At 42.3% G+C, this 23,909-nt stretch overlaps 1 protein-coding gene across 1 annotated transcript; it reads right to left on the bottom strand.

Moving 5' to 3' along the window:
• Positions 1 to 2,400: 2,400 nt before the first annotated feature.
• Positions 2,401 to 23,548, bottom strand: fam120c (family with sequence similarity 120C). Its single transcript, XM_034536247.1, has 17 exons — positions 21,976 to 23,548; positions 18,628 to 18,874; positions 18,379 to 18,461; positions 17,412 to 17,540; positions 16,126 to 16,228; positions 15,941 to 16,005; positions 15,414 to 15,688; positions 14,501 to 14,663; positions 14,302 to 14,385; positions 13,953 to 14,124; positions 13,113 to 13,362; positions 11,764 to 11,878; positions 11,267 to 11,476; positions 9,929 to 10,166; positions 9,413 to 9,548; positions 8,276 to 8,339; positions 2,401 to 7,954 (listed from the first exon to the last, which is right to left on the bottom strand). The coding sequence occupies exons 1-17, from the start codon at positions 22,489 to 22,491 to the stop codon at positions 7,697 to 7,699; spliced, it is 3,108 nt and encodes a 1,035-aa protein (XP_034392138.1). The 5' UTR covers positions 22,492 to 23,548; the 3' UTR covers positions 2,401 to 7,696.
• Positions 23,549 to 23,909: the final 361 nt, after the last annotated feature.

Raw genomic sequence — 23,909 nt, forward strand, 5'->3', positions numbered from 1 at the left:
TCCTTGAGGAGGGTCTCCAGGGCCAGACGAGTATACCTAGAGAACAAGAAAAAAGCATGTTATAAAAGAGGGGGCAGGAAATGACCAGCAACGAATGTCAAACAGCAAACAGCGACCGCGAACATGTTCTCCTGGTAGCTTGTATTTTACATCAGGTGAGGCTAACAGGCTAACCCGGACACCATCTCAACCTTTTAATCTAGTTACCACCAACTGCTCAGCAAACAAGCGGCTGTTGACGTTACGGTGATCTATATTAATTAGTAAGAACGGAAACGTGCTGCTAGCCATTTCATTTAGCTTTTAAACTGCAGCACCAGCCCTGGAAGTCAGCTAGCCAGCTAGCTAGCCCATCAATGTCCACTAGCTAGCTGACAGCTAGCTGGAATTGGCGGTTCTCGCCCTCTCAGTCCGCCCGCTGTCACAACCGTCCGCCGCGCGCGTCCTCAAGGGCCCAAGTGGCTCATCTGCGTCAGTAACGGTCGGTGATGTTGAGCTCGAAGCGTAGGTTACTCGGACACATTATCGACCTTTGCAAGCGGAAAGTATCGCGGAGAGATGTTTCGATGCCTCGCTTCACCACGCCAAAAAAAATCACGTGACTACCCCCCAAACGAGGCCTCGATACGTCACGCTCATGTCGCGAACCGAGACTCTACGGGGACCGGGTCTAACTGACTAACGAGCTGTATCGCGCTGTCATATATAACTAGAAGGGGGTTCACATACATACATATATCTATATATATATAGATATATATATATATACACACACACACATATATATACATATGTATACATATATATATATACACACACACACACATATATATATATATATATATATATATATATATATATATATATATATATATATATATATATATATATATATATATATATATATATATATATGGGATTCGCAAGGCGTTTGGTGTGAGGCAGTTATCCAGACATGGTCGGTAAAATTCACCGAGCTGTGTGAGTCTATGGGTGATGCTACGAACCCAAACACGTAAAGCAGAAATAGTGGTTATTTCTTCCATGGTGGATGGCGGAAATGATAACTGTTTCCACGTAGTAAAGCCACGGAGATAAGCCACGCAATGCTTTTGGTATGAGCGGGCAGCATTAACGTTTTTATCGTGGACGCTGATTAAATTGAACCATATACATATAACGTCATTTCCAACGGTTCGGCCAGCAGATGTCACCATTTTGGGTAAAAGTCTTCTGAAACTTCAGTGATTCCGGTGGGCGTTTTCCCTTCTTCATCGTCACAGAGTAACTCGTGCTCGTCGGAGCAGATCACCCATGGGTTTACCTAAAGCCTCCATGTGAGCCCAGGTGATTCCTCCGTGTACCACCCACCAGCCATCTTCCCCAATGGAGCGTGATCTCTCAGTGGTTCCCGCCGGCATGCATAACTATCGCGAGATTGACGGTCTATAAAGGAGCAGGGCGCGCACAGAACGAGACTTCAAGTGCAAACTGGACCCAAAGACAAGTCACAGACCAAATCTCAGAGAATTGGTGATATTTTGAATGCAGCAGAGGACGTAGAGGTCATAGATGAAACATGCAAAGTTTAGTTTTTATTTCATTTTCAGGATAGCGACGCTATAAACATGATTGTCACAGAATATGTATTGCTGTAAAATAAAATACCCCATAGCATGCACAATGAGTTAAAATGAACACAACCATAAACATCTACAACACTAAAATGCAACAAATATGCAAAAGTATATTAATCCAGAAACATATGATAGAACACCGACAGGGAACATTTTAGCAAACCAATACTCATGATAATGATGCTGATAATATACTTGTACTTTTTTGAATGCAGGACTTTTACTTGTATTTTCAGTGTGGTATTAATAATTTTACTTAAGGATCTGAATATATCTTCCTCTACTCATTAAAAATCACAAATTTGTATTCAGCTCTCGTGAATTTCAAATAATGGGGGCATGTCTTTACTTTTATAATCTTAGTGATCATACTGGTGTATATTTCTATAGAAAGCCAAAGTAAAATAAATCAAGACATCAGACACAATTAATACTTTTTTTACTAAAAGAATAAATTTTATTTCAGCACTGTAAGTCATTTCCCAACCAGTACAAACATGACTGCCATCTTTGTCTCTTTCTGAACCATTCCTCCCCTCCCTCTGTGAAATCAGACCACCAACAGCCAGACAAATTGAAAAAAAAAAAAAAAGCTTTCTTTTTTCTTCTTCTTCTTGTCTTTCCACAAACAGTCCGGTGCTTCCATAATGCTAACAATGATGACAAATTATACCAACCATAATTATAAAAGCAATAATGATGATGATAATATTTCTATAACAATAGTATTATGGATCAATTTGAACCCTTTTTCCTGCACAGGTAGTTTTCGGGTGGCCCTGGGTACTGAAGTACATGCATCGGTACACTTGTGGCTGAGGGCACGGTTGACCAACATGACAAGAAATGGCCCATAGTGATCAACTTGAGGCTCTTACTGGGACTCAGCCACTGGCGGGTTGGAGGGGGGTGGGATTATACTGGAGGTTGGGGGCTGTTGAGGGGGTGGGTGGCAGTGTAGAGAGAGACAGACAGAACAGGGACTTTAATTCAGATTGGACATAATGCTGTGAAAACCCTGCAAATATATCAGAACAGGTACAACACAAGTGATGACTCCTTTCCACATTCTGTATGACAGACAATAATACTGTTTGACGTCCACAATACAACATAGTATATATATTCTATTCTGGGACTTTTGGTTCTCTTTAACATGGTCGAGCTCTTCAGAGGCGCTCCCATTTGCGTATAGGAAGTGAGGCAGGATGCTTTAATCATAACTCCTGTAATTTCATCATCAGTCACAGAGACGGTGAATCTTCCTCAAGACACTTCAGCCGAGATTTAGACAAGACAAGAAACTAGAAATGAACTGGAAATACATTTTTATGGAGAGAAATCAATGGATTGTAATCTGTTGAATTAACCAGTGTTTTAAGGCTGCAATGATTATTTTACCAATTAACACACTATAAAAGCCATGTTTTTTATTTTGTTATTGGTTTATTTTCTGTCAAGCGACGAATCGATTCATTGACGAATCATTTCAGATCTTAACGAAAAGATGGAACAAGACTTTGTTTGGCATTTACTGTAGTGGCAGGGACTTTCTAATCTATTTAGGCTTGTTGTTTCATCCTCATACAGGTGAATTTCTTGCTTGCACAATAACATCCATCGAGACGCCAAGTAATCTCAGATTTGTGTTTTGAGGAGAATTCATCCACTTTCAGCAGCCTCCAAGCCCACACATGAAGAAGCTTAGTACAGCAATAAGTTGCTCCATCAATCTGAGTCTGGGACTTTAAAGGCAAGTTTGAGAGATCACAACATGTAAGAAAAACGCAAAAGAGGGCGCCAAAACCCCAGCGTGACTGAAAGTATATTTGTCGGGTGTCGTTACTTCCTGTGTATTAGTGTTGATCTGAGCGTGCGCAGTAGTTCACACAGTCTGAATTCAGTCAATGAAAGATACAACTGAGCGTAAGCAGTAGCTGGCTAATTTACCATCAATGCTTTAACCCTTGGTCACATGTCCAAATCTGCCTACACGCTCACTCAGTCAACACACATACTCCCTTCCTTCTTTCCCTGTCTGTCTGTCTCCCCACTAAAAAAGACAGCTACCTCACTTTGACTTTGTTAGATAAATCACACGTGCTGCAATGTCATTTTATATATATAATCATACTCATCAGAAAACTTGTTACTCTGGGGGCAAAACGTCGGAGTGGGGGAGGGGACTCTGGGGTACTTTATCAGGGTAGAAGGGGGATGCTAGGTGTACTTTGGTTCTCAGGTGTTTACAAGAAATGTTTTGCTGCTTTGTGCAAGGGCGCTGAGTTCAGCTTAGATTTATAATGAGTCGACCATGAAATTGTTATCAGGGATATTATGAAAATCATAACAGTGCAGACGACAATTTTCATTTCGAAAAACGGGCAATATTTACTTACGCACATAATAAACGGTGGTCTAAAGATGCCATATAAAATACAGGTAAGGAAAATCGCAATCATTACAGTTCAAATCTCTAGGTTGGCTAAGCGTATTTCAGTACTAACTGAAGCAATGGTAGAAGGATTAGATTAGAAGATGTAATAACATTAAAAATAGTAAGAAAAACACATTTGCACAATTGAATAAAACCGTTTTGATTTTTTTTTCCAGACTCTGGCTAGATACATACAGAAACTGATTATCAACGTTAATATAACCTTTACTGTTAGTTGGGTTGATTAAGGGGCGGGGCAGCCCAAAGAGAAAAAGAGAAAAACGTCCAATAGGAACGGTCCTAAAAGGGCTAAAAGGAGAGGCAGAGAGGGAGGTGATAAGAGTGAAAGAGAATAACTGAAATACAGGAAGTGACGGGAGGGTTAACCTGTGTGTAAAATATATGTGTATGTGACTGCTATTAATGGGAAGGCGTGAGTGTGTGTGTGTGTAAGTGGATGCATGTACTCTATGGAGGAAGATTAGGGGGCTGAGAGAAGAAGTGAATGAACATTTGGGGGGGTGGGGGGGAAGGGAGGGCGGAGAAAAAGTGACATAGCAGGGGGGTAGGATAACAAGCATAAAAATCACTGATCAAATATCTATCGAACTAAAACAGACAAGGACGAGAGAGGGACACTACATTATGTATTGTGTTGACTTTTTTTTCTCCATACTAGCTACTGTGTAACTCAGGGTTTAACATCTATGTATCTGTGTGTGCCATGTGTCAATGTCTTGTGCATGTGCTGTGTGTAGATGATTGTTTCTGTGCCTACCCGGCACCTCTAACATGTATTTTAAATCCATGCAAACTTGAAAATGTAGGATTTTTTTGTGGATCAGTAGAATATGTTACCAAAAATGATCTCTGATGAACTGACGACCACTCCACTGGGAACTGAAACTGCACAAAATCACATCAGCACAAAAGCAGAGAGAATGCTGGTGGTAACAAATGCAACTGAATACCTGTTTGTTGTGTGTGTGTGTGTGTGTGTGTGTGTGTGTGTCTGTTTGTAAATGTTATATGGCGAGCGAATCGAGAGAGGGCATTGTATACCAGATCACACTCTGGCTCGCCACAGAAAAGACATCTTCTAACAATGTACTGTTGCGATACACATATTTGTACTAATGTCGAAAGTTGAAAGCAGTTAAGTATATGACTCCTAGTAATTCTAGACTTAGTATTTCGGCCAGTGGAGCTATATTCTCTAGCCTAGTCTTTGTGTCTGTGTTAATGTCCTGTTTTAAGCCCAACGCTGTTACCTACTCTTAACCTATAAACACCTACAGCACTTGTATGCTTAATCCCTACCAATAACGGCTAACAAGTCATTCCAGACCTCTGATTTCATTTGGTGTTGGTGTAAGAGACGGCGGCGCAGCACAGCCCTGTGATGATGAGCGTAGGCCTACACTCAAGGCTGGGTCAACTGTCATGGTTGTGTTCATAATTGAAGGGATGTCTGATGCGACTACACCAAGACTTACATTTATAGTCAGGTTTGTTTCCCCCCTTCAAAACGGCATTTCATAAGAGCTTGTTTCCATGTCAATTTTGTGGCACATGATAGAGCACAAGTCATCAACATAGTATGAAAATAAGGTGCTTCTTTGTTGACTTGCCTTTTTAAACATGGTGAGCTCATTTCAACCTCTCCTAGTGAGTTTGTAGAGATTACAATGTTCATGGCCAGGATCTCTCAGGCAGTATCTGTCGGTCTACTGCTTTTACATCTGCAGTTGTGCTACCGGCTATTGGTAAGTTGTATTTCCGTAGTCAGATGAAACCTACTATTGGGGACACATCTCATTCTCTACAAACGTAAGTGCTCTAATAAAACAATTCCTTATCTTAGAAGTCTCAGATTGTGAGCGGCACACTTAATTAAGTCCGCCGTGAGGCCTCCCTCTCTCTCGTGTGACATGTGATCCGACCTGTAAAGCCTCCGCCTTGTTCGGCTGAAGAACTTCAGGGCAGGGAAGTGCTTCCTGCTGGTCTAAAGTGACACACCAGAGCTCTGCGGGGCAACAGCTCATGGTGTTGGGCTATCATCATGACAACCGTTGCTCAATCACCACCATAAGGTGGTGTGGAGGGGATCTTTGAGGCTTTCGTCGCCACACCCCTTTTATATCTCTGGCTGCCTCAATCGGCTAGCCTTCTTAAAATAGACTTTGGAAATAACTTTAGAAATCTGAAAAGATTCCCAGGAATTCTTGATGTGGAGAATCAGAAGTCCTTTCAGCTTCATTGCAACGGTCATGATTGAACGAGTGAGGCCAGTCTGAGGGCAGCAGTTACCCAAATCCTCACCATTCATTTCCATCTTTTGCTGGGCAGTATTATGTTATTATTTTTTTGGCCTTTACTCCAGAAGGTGCTTCAAGATTATTTTTTTTTTAATCACTTGGTAGAAGACTGTCCAGTGCGGTTTAAATTTCTTTTAAACAAAGTGCTTCTTTGTCTGAAACCACTCTGTTCACATTCTGACGTCTCTCAAATAGATCTTTACTTTTAAATGTAGTTCTACATGTCAATGATTTACTTACACGCGGGGACACCCCCTCTCAGACTGCCAATTCATCTATATATAGGGGCTTGTTTAAATTCATTATATTTAAATACAACATTAAGTGCTTCTGTTGGGGTAATACAATCAAAGCTTTGGGAGAAAAGAACAAGGGGCGGGGTGGGGTGGGGGAGTGGGGGGATAATATAACAATGCACTTTTTTGGAGGAGCAGGGTAATATCTTGCATACTTTAGGGCTTAAGGTGCATACATGTATGGGGTCTCTTAGCACAGCTAAGCACTAGGCTATGCTACATGGGTCCAAATAAGATAGCACACTAATACCATGTTGGTGCAGAAGTGCTCCTGTGATAAATAACCAATTCATTTATAAAGGGGTATGTTGCTTGTGAATATACTAATGTTGTGTGTTTAGCAGTGCTGCTAGAGTATAGGGAGATTAGGGTCACTGCACAGAAGAATGGTACACTTTGTTAAAATCCTACTCGAATTATCCAGAGTCAAACTCTAAACATCTCTCTGACACGAGACGGCTATGGCAACAAACCGCATCAACACACAACTACCAACCATGGCAACCAGGCCGACCATGGAAACCACATCCCATCTGTCTCCGTAGCCGCAAACTTAACATCTGTGTGCAAAGATTCAAACAATGGGACCATTAAAAACACAAAATAAAACATTTTACCTTGACAGGTAGCCATACGTAAGATGGGAAACCGGGGGGAAAGCGAGCTGGGTCGTAATTGGTGGGTCGTAATGGGGGTGGGGCTTCCAAGCTTATTTTACTCTGAGTGCGGGAGGGAGGCATTTAGGATTTTTGAGGGGCGGGGCGCTTAAAGACTCATGGAGAAAACCTCTCTTCATAAAACAATGTAAAACCACATGAGAAAAAAAAAAAGGAAGTAACAGCTAACTGCTTGATCACATAGAGCAGCAGGGAACACGAGGAGGAGCCTCGCTTCACCTCCTGCTCGAGGTGATAACGTGCACAGATCACAGGCGTGGCTACAAAAACAGGGAAAGGCAGTCATACACAGAGGACTCTCTCAGAGCAGTGCATCCCGGGAAGGATCCCATCACTCCTCCTTCTGTAGCGCTCCCTCTGACGGGCAGTCGTCAAGGCAACAGGGGGCCTCCACCTCCACCCCGTCTGATTGGTTGTCTCTGCTGGCTAAGGCACACGGGATTGGCTGGGCCAAGGCGGCCAGATCCAAGGGCTGGCCGATGGCGATGGCTGCTGAGCTGCCGTTCAGCTGCTGCGTCGCAACCTCTGGCGTGGAGGCCGCCTCCTCTGAGGGCTTTGGGGGGCTGCTGGATGGGGGGGGTGGCGACGTCTGGAGGATGACAGTTGGACAGAATTTTAACAGAAGAGCAGGAGGCAAGGATTTATAACAATTCCAATTTATTCTAGGTTCCTACTTCCTCAACAACCTTTCTTTATTTCTATCTGTGTAACGTGAAAAGTGTTGAATTTTGGGCAATACATGTCAAAATAGATGTGTCAGGGTCTGCTACTTGCAGTACAATAAACCCCTCCATCCGAAAGCAAGATGGCAAGTGGAAAGTTGATAGACAAAGAGGGAATTTATAGCTGTAGTCACTATTCCATGTAGAAAAATATACAAGATTTAAGAGCTCTGTATAACAGTTGCTACCTGTGTTCTGTTGGTAGGTGCCTTTTTCACTGGCCTTACTTTAGCTGGAATCTCTTTACCCCTCCTGTGATGATGAAACAGAAAGATGTTATGATCAGATGTGGAAAACAACGATTATCAGTGGTCTGCTTCAGGGCTTGATCCCACCGGCGTTTCAGACAGACTTCACAGAGAATGAATAGGGAAGTAAATCCATGCGGTCAGCTCACTTCTATTTAACAGGTTCACGCTCTGAACCGACAGCAGCCGCTCTTTACGTTATAAACAGCTATTCAAAAAGGGAAAATGTAGGACTATTATTTAAGCCAACATCTTTTCTCTGCTAAAATAAAATTTGTAGGAGTGAGTGAAAAACATTTATTAGCTTAAAATCCAGATTTCACCCTTTCATCCTCCTTACTACTAATGATAAAAGAAACTGCTTTTAGTAATTGCAAACGCAGTAATAAACTCTAATTTAGGCAGCAAAACAAACTACTTAGTTATCAGCTTCACAGTGTAGTAAAGGTGAGTAAACGTGCACAGCGTCTCCGGACTGCAGCTCTGCTCTTCTTAAATTTTAGAGAATGTAATTAAAATCGCATTTATTTATTTTATATTGATGTATTATTTAATTAATCTGCAGCTCATCCGCTGTTAATCACAATGTAATTTGTATGACCCGACCTGCAGCTATAACCGCAAGCCGCACATCTCATGCGGACTCGCTATCTTAGGGCTCGTCTTCAAAAAAAGACAGGCGTTGGGGCACATTTTGGAGTTATTAACTTTATTATTAGCTTTGCAAAAAGAAGGTGAAAGATTTTGGCTGACCAACACAAACAACCAACTCCGAACGGTCAAAGGAAATAACTTGGTCCAGAGACCAAGACCAGTATGAAGTTGTGGATAACAATGGCTTTCCCCGGTATCAACTTTGTAACACGCTCAAACATTTATGCTCAAGCATCCATACACATTTGCATTTGTGTGCATTTGTTTTTATGCTTGCAAAAAAGAGAAATGTCAGCAAAGCGGAATAAGGACACAAGTCAATGATTTGGCAAATAGTTCAGCGGAGCAAGAGATGGAAATAGCTCTGGAATAATTCTCAGACATTAGCTGTTTGGCGTAAAGGATCATCATCATCTCACTCACCCTCTCCCTGCTCCCACTGACACAACCTGCATGTTGAACCCTCCTCGTCCACGGATTGGTTTGTTCCCAGCCCACTGGCCAACAACCATGCCAGCTATCTCCAGTTTCCCTCCCTGAGGGGGGATGGACTGAAGCCCTGAACAATACAAAACAAAAACAAGTGAGAGTGAGACTTGAATAAGAAACTATAGCTGTGTCCCAATTCCATACAATACCAACTGTTTCACTATGTACTACATCATATATTTCCAGCAGTGAATAGCACCTCCATTTCTTTTATGCACAATGTTGTACATCAACAGTATACTTCTTTGAGAGTTCAAACTGATTCATTTGAGTAAACTTTGTTTTCTAACTTTTTAATGTGAACGAAAATACATACTCAAAAGCTGTTGGATCTGGAGTGTAGTATGAAATTAGGACAAAGCAAGAGTGTCTACATCGATCAAAAGGTTAAAGTATGCCCAAACAAGTCTGCATAGAGTAACCAACAGGTAAAGAAAAACATCTCTGTACCTGGGAAGGCTCTGGGTCTGTGTTGGGCAGGGTGATGTGGATGATGCGGGTGATGATGATGAGGCATGCCCATGGGGCGAGGTGGGTAGAGGGGAGGCATGGGGTAGAAAGGGGACACCATAGCTGGGGGAAGGAAGGCAGGAGGTGGAAGAGGAGGGGGGGGAAGAGGAGGGCGGGACAGGTTGATGCCCTCGAGGATTGCCTGACGCATCTTCTCCACCTTGGACACCAGCTCTTCCTGCAGAGCAGAAAGACAACTGTGACTGAGTCTTTGAGCGACAGAGTTATTGATCCATTGAATCCATCTCGCGGCCTGGGAACATCTGAGCGGGGACACTGAATAGCAGAATTGTGCTGAGCCGTCTCATGGCCCATCAAATGCGAATGCTTTCTTTACTGCCAACTCAGCATATTCGCAGACTCGTTTTTCTAATTTGCTTTTGTCAGGTTAAAGTGCTCTCGGCCATTGCTGTCTGTACTGTTACTTCTGTACCAAAGATAATTTATGGAATAAAAGCAGCGTGATGCGTCTCTAGTGGGTCCTCCTACCCTTGTACTTTTTAGAAAACAGGTTTTGTATTGTGATATTTACTGGAAATTACATACAATATAGTCAATAGTAAGTAGGTTGTTATTAGTGATGGTAATTTACCTTGATAAGGCGACTAACTAGCTGCCACCTTATTTACTTTTGTGTAGTTAAATGAAGGTTGGGACCCTTCAAATGGGTCACGAGATATATCTGAGGGGCTTGCGAGAGATGATTAAAAGGATAGGTAAGAAAGAAAAAGTATCTTTCAAAGTTTTGCTTCGATGTAAGTTTTGGGATTATTTTTACATCATTGAGTATCAAACATTTATTAAAATCATGAAGGGGACGCAAATTAATTTTATGGGGTCATCTGCCAAAAATGTTGAGAACCGCTGATATTTTCAACTTCACAAATCAGCCGTTCCTCATCTACCACGGCACTAGAAATAAATAGAAACTAACAAAAGTTCAGCTCAAAAGGGGCGTTCTGCATCGTTTGCAGCCAGTTAAGACATTCCAATACCAAATAGTATCATCAATAGGATTTGGCGCTCACATTGCATTCAGTTAAGATACATAGTCATTCAACATTTTGGTGAATATAAGTTTTGCATCAATTTGGAAACTGGCAGATACCCAATATAAAAGGACCTGGATCAGGGCCAAACTTGATTGGACATTTCTACTGAATACATCACATTCTTACTGCCCTCAAACAGGGAAGGCACTGAAATATTTGATATTTGACTAACTTTCATTAACTTACACACATCCATCCCATCTTCACCACAGGATAACATACATACCTGACCCTCGCACATGTCCATCAGGGCAGACCGGTCTCGAGCGGCCCGGGCCAGTTTGCTCTGAAACAGTTTGCCGTCAAAGAAGCCCCAGGGGCAGCAGTGTTCCCATGGCAACGGCTGACCACACACATCATTGACGAACAGCGCTGTGTCCACGCCGGCCATGAATAGAGAAGCCAGCTGCACTCCGCGGGAATCCACCTTCTCCACCTAACAGAAAATAAAAAATGACAACATATGTTACACCGTTTACAGATACGAGTAGTAGGAAAGATGGAAGACAAGGGTTTATGTGAATGTGAAGGTATTGAACACATTAGGTAGTATGTAGCCTGTAACACCAACATCACTTAAATTAGTCAAGTGCATGACACAAAAGGGGCCTGATCAAGAGCCCCGAAAAATAAGAAAACTAGTGATAAAACAATAAGTGTGTGCAGAAACATCTGTATTCTGATACTAACCCAACAATGAGGAAGTGAGGAGTGGGGTCTCACCTTGAGCTCCTGTAGCTGGTCGGGTTCATAGAGTTGGCTGGAAACAGCCTGAGCCAGAAAGGCATCGAGCTCATGTCTCTGGAGAATTCTTCCTCCAGGCCACTGCATCATATACCTGAGAGAGAATTAAAACAACCAACTTGAGGGCAGGAGCACAGAGCTACAGTGTACCCATCTACAATTATATTGACAGGATTAGCACTCTGTATGCAGCAATAACCTTACAAGACTTTCAATTAGATTTGTGCCCAATGACACAATACAACATATAGCGCAATAGTAAATATGGCCGCATCACTCACGAAGAGCAAGCAGAACATATTTGCATCGGTATCACATGGTTAACCGAAATATTTTTCGGCAATGACGGACTGGAGACCTTGGAGCGTCTTTGACTACAGGTCACAGCGCCGATGGTGCAGAACAAGCGCATGCTGCAGGATTTCTTCCCGGTGAAGCGAGTGCTTGCAGGATCAGGAAATCTCCCGGTCACACACAGTCTGGTTAGCCTGGTCTCCCTAGTGGCACTAAATACAAACGACCATGAGAAGTCGTCTGCCCGAGGAAAGTATAAAAGAAATTGTGTACCAATAAAAAAATAAAATAAAAAAAAGATGTGACCGTAAGTTTCAAACTTCTGTTTGACTTTTCTCTCCATTCTCTTAATCTAGAAGCTTGTTCTGTACCTTAATGTTTTAAAAAACCAAACATACACAGGTACACTATAGAGAGTGCTACCGCCGTCTGTGTGTCAGTCAAAAACTCCAATTATATTACAGGACAGGTATAATAATTAAAAAGTAAAACTGTTTTTTAACACCGGCTCTATTAGAATTACTCACACTGAACAGAAGCTAGCGGCCCGTGAGGAAATGTTCACTGATGACAAAAAAGTGTCTTGGATTAGAATCACAGTCTCCTTTAAATAATTTGTTAGCCTCTGTCTTTTTTAAATACAAATATTAAAGTGATTGTTAATAATAGATTGATGTAATCTCTACAACCCTGTCCGTCAAAATGAAGGACAGGGAGAATGTTTAACGCAACCACTGATATCGCACTCATATTGTGATTTACTGTAAATCCACTCAAAGGAATCGTTCAAATGTTGCATGTAGATTAGAACATCCCAATATATACTATACCTTTAATTAAAAGTGTGCAGTCATCCGCCTAATAACTTCAGCTGTAGTGCACACTGAAAAGAACTGAGCACAAATGTTCAAATAGAAATATACAAAGTGTTGGACTCTCACTAAGGTGTTCCTGCAAAGCTCACACTGCAATAAGGACAACACACACATAGTTTGGGCAACTAAAATAAGCAGTGGTTTAGACCACCATCATACCTGAGCACACAGCACATGAGCAGCAGATGCTGTGGGACCTGTGCTGGGTTGAGGAGGGCTGGGCAGTCAGAGCGTAGGCAGGCCAGGAAAGCCCTGGTTCTCCTGGAGCGGTCCTCACTGGCACGACCCAACCACAGCCGCCGCAGGTTGGGGCAGGTCCACTCCCGGAAACACAGGGCCGGGACCAGCTCCGGAGTCAGGGCCGACTTGGCTTTACCGCTGCTCCACTCTTTGACAATCACTGGAGGAACTGAAACGCAGAGGCAAGAGAAGTGTGTTAATAATATACATGATTTACATGATTTTGTTTAAAAGAACTGAGGCAAGCAATTTAACGATGCAATCAATTAGATACAATGATGCTGGTGTTTTAGTGCCAGGCTTCGGAGCAGACTATATTGACATTGTGATATTATTCTATTCATGTTGCTTACAAAGTCCTCCAAAACTGCTAATGGTGAGAGAGCAGGTACGGGTTCAATGCGTCACTCTAATATTGTCTGTCGTGTCTATTAATGTTCTGAAATATAAGTAGTGGTTTAATTCCTTTCTTTCAGCAGATATTTTCAGTGTAATATATTTTTGACTGCTTTGTTTAGTGTAGCTTTGCACCCTAACTTAAGAGAACTTACGAAAAGCTGTTGCAACAAGCTGCAGGCTGCTTAACTCTAAGCACAATTCCATTGTTTTCCCTCAAATAGCAAATCTAAATCAAACCGTGCTTGGGTCAATGTACTTGAATACTTTCCACCACTGAATACAGAGTTCATATACTAAAATAAATCCCAATAACAATGTGTCCTCCTCATTGCTCTCATCTATCTCCTCTTAAGGGCCTACCTTCCAGGGGAGCCCTCTTGCGGAGAGCGAGCCTCTCCAGGCGGCGGTGTGTTTCAGCCAGACTGAAGAGGACGCCGTAGGCATACTGTCTGGCAGCACGGAACAGCAGAGAGGCAGGAGGCAGCTCAGAGTTGCACTCATCCTCTATACACACTGGCATCTTCATCTCTCCCTGCAGGGTGCCGTGGGTGAAGGGAGGAGTAAGGACAGAGAGATTATAGGGTGGCTCTGACGACATTGATACATTAACTCCATCTCCATTTTTCTAACACTTGTTTGAAGAGACGAGATGACTTGGGGCCTTGCAGATGCAAATGCAAACACAAATAAAGTGAGGTAAACAGTTTACCTTGGTCAAAATGTGGTAAATCTGGGGGTACATTAGTCCTCTTCGGTGTCTATGCTCAGCTACACGAAGAACCTCAGCACTGACCTGATATCGGGGGGGGAAGAGAGAAACAGAAACCATGGTGACTTTTCAACATAACCTATAATTGTATCATTTGGTTTTTAAAATCTATTTTTTTTAATCTCTCATCGACACACACCTGAGGCAGAGGGGGTGTGGTTATGTCCATGTGACTGCGCGTCGCCATAGACAGCAGTGACGGAATGTGTGATCCGCTCCCGTTGCCTTGGGAACCGTCTCCAGAGGCCAAGCCCACCCTTCCGGCAGGATCCTCCCACCGAGAGGACTTGTCCGTCAAATGGCTGACAGAAAGGGTTTATGAGAGTTTTATCAAACTGGCCTGGCATTCATTGTGTATACAACATCAGCCTTTCTGCTGAGGAAGCACTTCCGTAAAAACATTTTGAGCTGATGAAACAAGTTTGTGTTCAGTGCTCACTTTGTTTCATTATTTACTATTGCAGCAAAAGGAAATTAGCAGTAGCATAAGGCTCTCAGAAACTTAACACACTAGTCCACGGTGTCCATTTCAGACATTTAAATCTTGGGACGCCCTGCTCCTCTATCCTCTCCCTCACTAGCTGTAATCCCTGAATCTTTAAGGGTGCTTTCACAGCTGGAGTTCTGGAAAAGATTATTGACTTATTTAGTGTTTCCAGGTTTATTTTATTTTATTTTTTTAATGTCTGTCCTGAAGTCAAGGGTGACTTGTTTGCTCCAAACCCCCAGAATATTCAGTTCACAAATGCAGCCACCACTGGAATCTTATTCTATAGATAGTATAATACATGTATGTATGCAGCTGGGCAAAAATATTCAAACCGAATGAATAAAGCCACATTATGAGCCTGTCAATGAGCTGTCTCTACTTTTTTTCTTATGGGCTTTACCGTTGTGAAAGGTAAGCGGCTCTCGTTGTGATTAGTCAAAACATGCATTATGTAAAATGCTTTGCTCCAACTAATATGCCACAATCCTATTTTCACTTGAACATAATTAGGGAGATAAAGCCCTAACAGTGTAAACATGATGTTGCTGTCTCTGTATCTTACTTTGCGTTGCTGTCGTTGGTTTCATCTCCATCTGATGACGATGAAGGAGACGGAGAGGGACCAGTCTGAGTGGTGGTGTGATGATTGGGTAATCGATTTCCCCCCTGAGTGGAATCATATGGAGCCGACCAATCAGAGAAGCCCATCTTGCCTGTCATTGAATCGTTGCAGTCGTGGGATGGTTGCGGCGGGTTCTGGAACAGAGGGGTGGAGCCATGTCCATATGGAGCATTTTGATAGGGTGGCTTTAACCCTGGAACCTGGGCAGGAGGGAACTGTGATTGGATGGAGAGGAACAGAAGAAAGGAAAATTATTTGTAAAAGAGAAAAGAAAGAGCAAAGGGGAGGGAGGGGGAGATGTTGTTTCAGAGGCGTGAGAGGCCCCGCTCCCCCCCTAAATGAGCACATGTCAAAAAGGGATTTCAAAGAGGAACGAAACTTAATCCATTCTGCTACATGTAGAGACCAGACAACAAATGACACACACATCAAAGAGGAACAAAGCATTATCAAGCTAAGGAATCTACCTGATTCTTTCCAGGCTGCATAGGTCCCATGTGGCCGGGTGGTCCCCCAAATCCAAACCCAGGTACTAAGTAGAACAAAAGAGGATGCAAATGTACATTTTCTTTTCATAAATACATATTTAGTGAGCCAAAAATTATGACATAATGATTATTGGTTCTGTTCTCTAGACTTCTTTACTACTCACAGATGAAAGAGGAGGGCCCCATGTTGGGCGAACGAGGTTTGGAGGCAGCAGAGAAATACTCCACAGCTTTCTTGAATCGCTCCACTTTGTCCTCCATACGAGACTAGAAAAGGAAGGAAAGAAAGCATCATGTTAAAACTTTGTAAAGGCTAGTTGAGGGATACACACATATGTTGTGTGTATCCCTATTGTGTGTTAAAGGATAAGAATTGCCATAGTTATTTTTCTTAAAGTCAACAGATCCTCGCCATTGGGGACTATTTTCAGCAACGGATGAATACACATTTGGTGGTCTGGGGAGATATATCCGGCTTTGGATACTCGGGTAACCCTCGTTAGTAGCGTAACCAGACATATCCATTTTTGGTCCAAGTCCAACAAATCTGTCAACAACTGGCTTCTGAAACTGATAATGTAATATAAGGACATACTGCTATAACTCAGAGAACCCACTGAACCCACTCTGAACCCACATCATGGCAGTGCGCTTCAAATGTGCAGGCACTTCAAATCTAAACTATAATTTCGACCTAGTGGTTGTATGCTGTGGCCAGAACAGTGCCATAAAAAAGAACAAAGCAAAGGCAACATTTTCCAGACGAAAATGCTCTTTGAATCTTTGCTTAACCATTTATCAAGTAATTTCATTCATTTCTGGTGTTTCGACATCATGCTGCTGGGACTAGGGCTAAAGTACATCCTGGAGTCGAAAATAATAGCATTGGGAAGGATGAAAATGTATTTTGGGACGACATTTAAGAGAAAAATACAAATTTAAATAATTTTCAAACCAGCAGTCCAAAACCCAAAGCATTTTCAGTGTCTTGTCATTCATTCATATATATATATATATATAAATAAATAATTTAAAAAAAATAGATCAATCAACTAATTGTTTCATCAAGTAACATTTGAGCCAGATTTAGATTCAACGGCGAGAAGGTTTTAATAAAATGCTACTGAACTCCAACCCTACTTGCTCAATCATACACATACTGGAGAACAACACTGCAGCTCTGATGAACTGAAACTAGATAGATAAAACACAGATATATATGAAGTGTAGTGCAATGCTATGGTTTAACACTGATGTGTGAGGAAGTGCAGATGCTGACTCAGGGTCTTATGTCAACAGTGATGACCTATTTAACCATCAGCGACAGTCCTGAATGTACGGCCAGAAATTAAACATGTAAATCTTTTTCAATCAATTTAAATTAAACCCAATAAAGAGGTTAACATAAACTAATTATCAATTAGCATTGACAACGGGACACATAGCCCACCTGTGACTGTTTGAAGACATCTCTGGCGATGACATCAAGGTTCCCCAGGTCTTTGATGGAGGAGACGTACTCTGAGACGGCCTTGATCACCACCTCACAGGGCGGCAGCACCAACTGGTGAGCTCGCACCTAAGACAGGAACAGTACAAAAGTTTGAATTCACATTTCCCTGATTGGGTGGGGAGGAACACTGGGAGAGAGCCTCATGAGGACATTTAACTGTATTACTTATTATATTCAACAGAAGCAAACAAAGAACGTAATACTACTTATTGTACTGCTGTGTTAGTAGATGGATGATCAATTAGACCACAGTTAAAAAAGGCAGGACTCGGGAGTTATCAGGTTTTGAAAAAGCATTAAGGCCGAATTATTGAACTGGTTGGCTCCAATGCTTATGGTCACTTAAATCACCTAAAGGTTGATGGTCTGTTATAGACTTTGACATTGTTCCATCAACAAAGATGATAACAGTACAGATGGCACGTGTGCTAAATTATATATTATACATTTGCAATTGAAATTAGACCTTTAAACCATACAAAATCATTAAAATGTTTAGGATATTTTTCAGTTCTCAACAGTGATTTAGCATTGGTTATCAAAATGTTCTCTAGCAACCATATTTTAAAAATTGAAGAGATAACATTCAGAAAATGCTTCACTTCAGGCTGTCTCGCTAAATAAACTGCATCCAATTCTGCTCTTGTCTGGCTCATAGCGGAGTTAAACATGTAAATCATCTGTTAGGTTGACAGAAAAGACAAATGTCAATTTTAGTACACAGCGACCATAAACAGTTTCCTTACAGAACATGGAGAATTAGAAATGTAAACAAGCTCCAAGTTAAGTTCTGGTTCATATGTTGAGGTAAATGTCACTATTTGAGTAGTTATAGAGTATTATGTGATTCTTAGAGCAAATATTCTCGCGGAGTAAGCTGAGGTTTGCAGAGGATTTACGGTACCTTGAGAGAAGCTAGTGGGTGTTCTGGTCCCAGCAGACTCCAGTGGAAGGCAGCCAGGTCTTCATCAGGCAGAATATGATTTCCTGAGAGACAGAAACTCTTTAAAATGTTTGCTCCGTCAATGAACATGGACAACAGACCAAGACGGGGGCCAAAAATACAGCTTACAAGTAGGTGTGTGTGTATTTCAGTAACAGAAATGTGAGATACAAGTTTGATTCTGTGTCCTTGTGTGTGTACGCTCCTTACCCAGCAGAGCAGCGAAGCAGGGCAGGTGCTGTGTCTTCAGCCCGAGCTGCCTGGCGGCCTCAGACAGCAAGTACTGGTGTGTGGTCAGGTTCTTGCCGTTCCAGCTCAGTTTGAGCGCGTGCGATGAGAAATAGGCGGGTACGTTGCAGAGGGCAAATTCAGAATCCTGAGCAATCAGGCCAGCAAATCCAAAGTCCCTGTAGAGAGACAGCACTTCCTGGTGGTGGTCCTCCAAAGTCTGTACAACCTGTGGATGCAGAGTGGACAAACTCAGTCTGCTGTGTCATAGAAAAACAAACTCTAAATAGAGATTGACAAAGTGTATATCGTTCCAGGAGTAACCTGGTTTGTCATGTGTCAGTTTTTGATATTGTTTCAAGTAATGCAGCACAATAGTTTAGATTTTAGATTGATTTGCTCATCACTTTAACAGAAAATGTATTTGCAACTTTAAGCCATTTTTGTTTAAGCAAAAAGGCCACATTTTACAGTTTCAGTTTACAGAGCTCTCTCAACTTTACTGAATTTTGATGCTTTTTGGACTGTTGGTCAGACAAAACAAGTAACACGAAGACGTCCCTTCTGTATAACTTAATAAAATTAAAATAGCATCCCTAACAGAGTAAGGATTTACCAAAGATGGACTGGCATCTGTAAAACTGATCAGGGATGTCAAGTTGTATGTGTACAGATTGTAAAGCCCTCTGAGGCAAATTTGTAATTTGTGATTTTGGAATAAAAAAAATAATAATTGAATTGAATCAGCTACCATGCTAGCAGTCACTGCAAAATACTCAATTTATGATGAGGACTAGGGTTCCAAAGGGGCGGAAAGTTTCCGCCCCTCTGGAAAAAAATGTGCCTACGTTTTTTTGTAAGAGCATATAACAGGGAACTTAAATGTAGTTGAAAACTATGCATGCCTAGCTCAGCTGGACCCTGAATGCAGCTGGTTGGGAACATTGTCTGCCAGAAACATAAACGTAAACATAAAACGTGCTGTTGTTTTTGAACGTCTTTGTCATCAGTGTTGTCTGAACGTTTCAGCCCTATGCCTGGCAAGTGTGAGAGCGCCGAGTTGCGTAGAGGCCAAGAGCGGTATTGCAGACAGATAGAGATTTCAATTATAGCTCATAACATATTGAAAAAAATTACTGAACTAGTTCATTTTTTGGAGCTGTGAACTTAGTTCAAAATGTTGAATTATGAACTGAACTAGTTCATTTTAAAATTTGTAAACTATGAACTGAACTAGTTCATGTAGAAAGTGAACTTTCCCAACACTGTCATTACTTAGCATATTGATTACTTGGTAAACTGAAGCCATGTTCATTTTAATACCAAGTTTATTTGTATACAGTAGACTAACTTTTTACAGCAGTGAGGAGGACGTTGATGAGGTCCAGGAAGAAAGCATTTAGACCTGAAAGGATTCAGGGAAAAACACCCACAAAAGAATGTGGGTCGGGGGGTGGTGATCATAGGGAATACACATTTTTTATTCAACGTTCATGTTTTTGTTGTTCGATGAAAGAATAAAGTTCTACTCACAAAATGTCAAAAATGTAATTTTTAAAAGTTGTATTATAAATGTTTGCATGCATGTCTGCTTATGACAAGGTAAATACAGTTAAATTACCCCAAAATTCCCTGTTAATTCCCGTGGAAAGTTTCCAACTTTGAATATTCCCGGAATTTTGCAACCCTTATGAGGACAGAGGTCACAGACGGATAATTGAGCTGACACTTTGAATCCCAACACAATACTTAAGCTCCACAGCCAATTGCAAAAACACATCTGTGGAAGATTTTTGGCCCCCGTCTTGGTCTGTTGTCCATGTTCATTGACGGAGCAATCAGCTCCAAATCACTAGTGATAATGCAGATAACTGGAACTCAGGCAACATCATTGTTTAAGAGCACACTAATGCAGAACCCAATATTTGGGTGAGGTACATGGTTATGCCAGACAGAGCACGCAAGAGAGCTTCATGCCAGAATGTGTATGTTAATCTTGTGAAACAAAATCAGTGTTAATAAGTGTGAAAAAATAAAAAATGACACTCTGTTACTTCGTTAAAAAATATATTTAATAAGCTGATAATTAAATCTCTGTCTTCAAATGAATTCAATATGGGGCAGTGATAGCAAGGTTGATGAGGAAACTCTTTCACGACTTGTTCAAATGTCCTAATATGTTGTGTGTCACTCATCAATAATAAAACTAAAACTAATCACCAGTGTTAACCAGAATAATATATGTGCAATAATTAAAACAATAGAGAGACTAGAAATGTATGCAGTACATGTAAAGCTGCGAACAAGAAAGCTGCATAGAGAGGAACAGCAATGAATAAAGTAAACATTTAATTCAGGCAGGTGAGATACTTGAAGCTGTAGAAATATGACAGTTTCTCAGCAGGAAAAACAATAAAGCACACATAAGAACTGTGAGTAATGATGCTGTGCACACAAAGATCATCAGAATGTATCCTACTGTAATGTGTGCGGGATTTTCGATTCTCTATCCTCTCTTGATACACTACGACAGTGTTTTTTAATGCTACCATGTAAGCAGATGGGAAAGTAGATCAAAAGCAAAGAGACAGCTCGGTATAGTTAAAAGTAGGGAACCATGAAAGGCAATCAGCAGTTTTGCTGCATTTATGGCAGGTCTAAGATTTACTTAAATAAATAATGCTAAGCTATTCTTTGCCCTATATGAGGTGAGTAAAGAGAATATAGCACACAGCTATTGTAATTTATATAGAAGCAAATACTAGTGTGCCAATAGGTTTGATGCGCAAATAATATTCTCAATCACCAACTACCTGATATGCACAAAATAAAAACATTACAAATGTACCGCTGACAGGCAATGGGGACATACAGTCAGGTTCAATGAGTTCATGTTATGTAATATATAGGCTAGCTAGACTAGGTCATGTTACGCCAATGCAGAGATTGGTTTAGCCAGTAGCTGCTACTTCATGTATGCACTGGATACTTTCCTCCATCCAGTAGACCAACACATACACACCTCCATGAGAGCAAAGCAGGACAACTACATCACAGATAGACATCTATGCTCTGCCGGCTAAAATGGCAAATGCAAAACAGTCCGTTTGATTTGTATGAATGTATATTAAACAACATAATTACAGATCGACTCAGTTCAGTGGTTAGTGTAGTTGCACTTGCTCCCCAACTGGAAGGAGTTAAAAAAGGCGCTCGATGACGTAAGCTGCTCAATGGGCATGCAACAAGAAAGGGCAAGTGTTAAATTAACAGCACGCCATATGACCACAATAAAACAATTCAACACTGCCATGATCACACATTGCTCACCCGCACTCGGAAGCGGAACATGGCCAGGCGGACGCAGTGGCTGAGGCAGGCCGGGGGCAGGAACCATGCACGAGGAGGCGGGGTGGCCTTGCTGCCGACGTGGTTGACTATCAGCTGCGCCGTCTGTCGCTGGCCCTGAGCTCGCCGCGCCCACTCGGGCCAGCGCTCCTTTCCCAATGTGCCGTTGAAAACCACGACCAGCTCCAGGCCACCCTGATACAGGCAGGCCTGTGACAGGGCAGCCAGGTAGCCCAGCATTGCGTTCCACTCGCCCCCGCACACCCAGTCCGTCTGGTAGCCGCCGTAGAGGCGTTGCAGGCCGGAGTCAGCGTCGATTAGGATCCTGGCAGGCGGGGGCGGGGGAGGCATGGGCCCGGGGTGGTGTGGGTGGTGGTGTGGATGATGGTGGTGAGGGGGCTGGCGGGCCGCGGTACGGGCAAGCTTCAGGAGGTCCACCGGGACCGCGGCCCCAGGACACCGCTTCTCTAAATACTCTTGAAAACCCTGCACTCCCATGACGGTGTTGTTGAGCCTGTGCGTCTGGCCGGGAGCGGGCTCTGAATACGTTCTGTACGCCGTGTTTGTAATGTGATGTGGGGCGAGACCGGAGCTAGCTATGCACTTCAGGCAAGCTAACTGGTCTTCGATGTAGTGACTAACTGTACTTCAGTTAACCCTGCAAAACAATCTGTCACCCAGACTAGTGAAATGAGTCACCGTGCACTTGTGTACACGTGTGTCAGCAATCGTAATTCTACCTAATCCGTGAAATCGAAATGACAATTTCTCAGTTTTGTGAGTGGGTGCTCAATTTAGTGTCCATCCCTGTGGATTTTTGGTGAGATGCCAGCAAGGCCAGTGTAGCCACCTACGACCAGAAAAAGTTCAACACATTTCCTGCTCCCATAATTTGGCCTTAACATAACCAGCTTCAAACAGGTAGTTGGCAGCAAATAAAGGAAATGCAGCAAGGTGGTTGGATTTTAATGAAAAATGCCAATAAAATAAGTATCTTGCTGATTTGTGCACATGAAAAAGATGCAACACTGCGCATTAGTTAACGTTAGCAACCCACAGGCTGGATGGCCAGTTCGCGGACATGATGTTGAACCGAACAGCTTGCAAATCGTTATTTTTCAGTGTGACAGCTAAAATATTTGACATTTATTCTGCACTCTCTCAGGCAAATTTCAAATTAACATTTACACTGGTAGCTCGTTGGCTCGCGGGTTTTCTGAATATCAATTAAAAGAAACTAACAAGCTATGTCCCTGGCTGGCTAGCTGTACCAACATTTGCTAGCTGTGTGGTTAGCTGTTAGCTGCTGGCAGGGTCCCCGGCGTGATTTGACGCGTCAACTCCCGAAGACAAGTCCGGGGCGGACACGACGCGGAATGAGATGGATGTTTGACGAAATAAAATAAAAGTAAATAAAATAAAATAAAAATAAAAGCCCGATGGTGCCTCCCTCGCTTTCTTCCACACTCACGGCTTCATGTTGCAGAGGGGAACATTACTTCCAAGCGACATCAGCCATCTTGCGACTTCCTCGCGGCCCAGTGGAGTGGGAGGGAAGGCGGAGAGTGTGCAGGGAGGAGGCGCGACCGCATGGTATGCTGGGAAATGTAGTCTAATAAGTGTATCACGTCCAACTAGGACAGATGTGGTGGGAAACAGAAAAACACTACAACTACCAGAATGAGGATACCGGCGGTTGGACGAAGATAAAAAAGCCGGAGAGTAGGATTTCTCCAAGTGGCCCACAACTGATTCAAGAACTAACGCTGTTATTTGTGTTACCCGTCTGATTTAGCTCATATCGCTTCTTGCACATCAACATGTAGGATTATATAATCATAATATAACGCGATCGAATTGCTGTCGTGGACGGCGAACACTGATGCTATACTGAATACTGAATCCAGCAGTGGACA

Source organism: Cyclopterus lumpus, chromosome 7 (genome assembly GCF_009769545.1).
Source record: "Cyclopterus lumpus isolate fCycLum1 chromosome 7, fCycLum1.pri, whole genome shotgun sequence".
Classification (NCBI taxonomy): domain Eukaryota; kingdom Metazoa; phylum Chordata; class Actinopteri; order Perciformes; family Cyclopteridae; genus Cyclopterus; species Cyclopterus lumpus.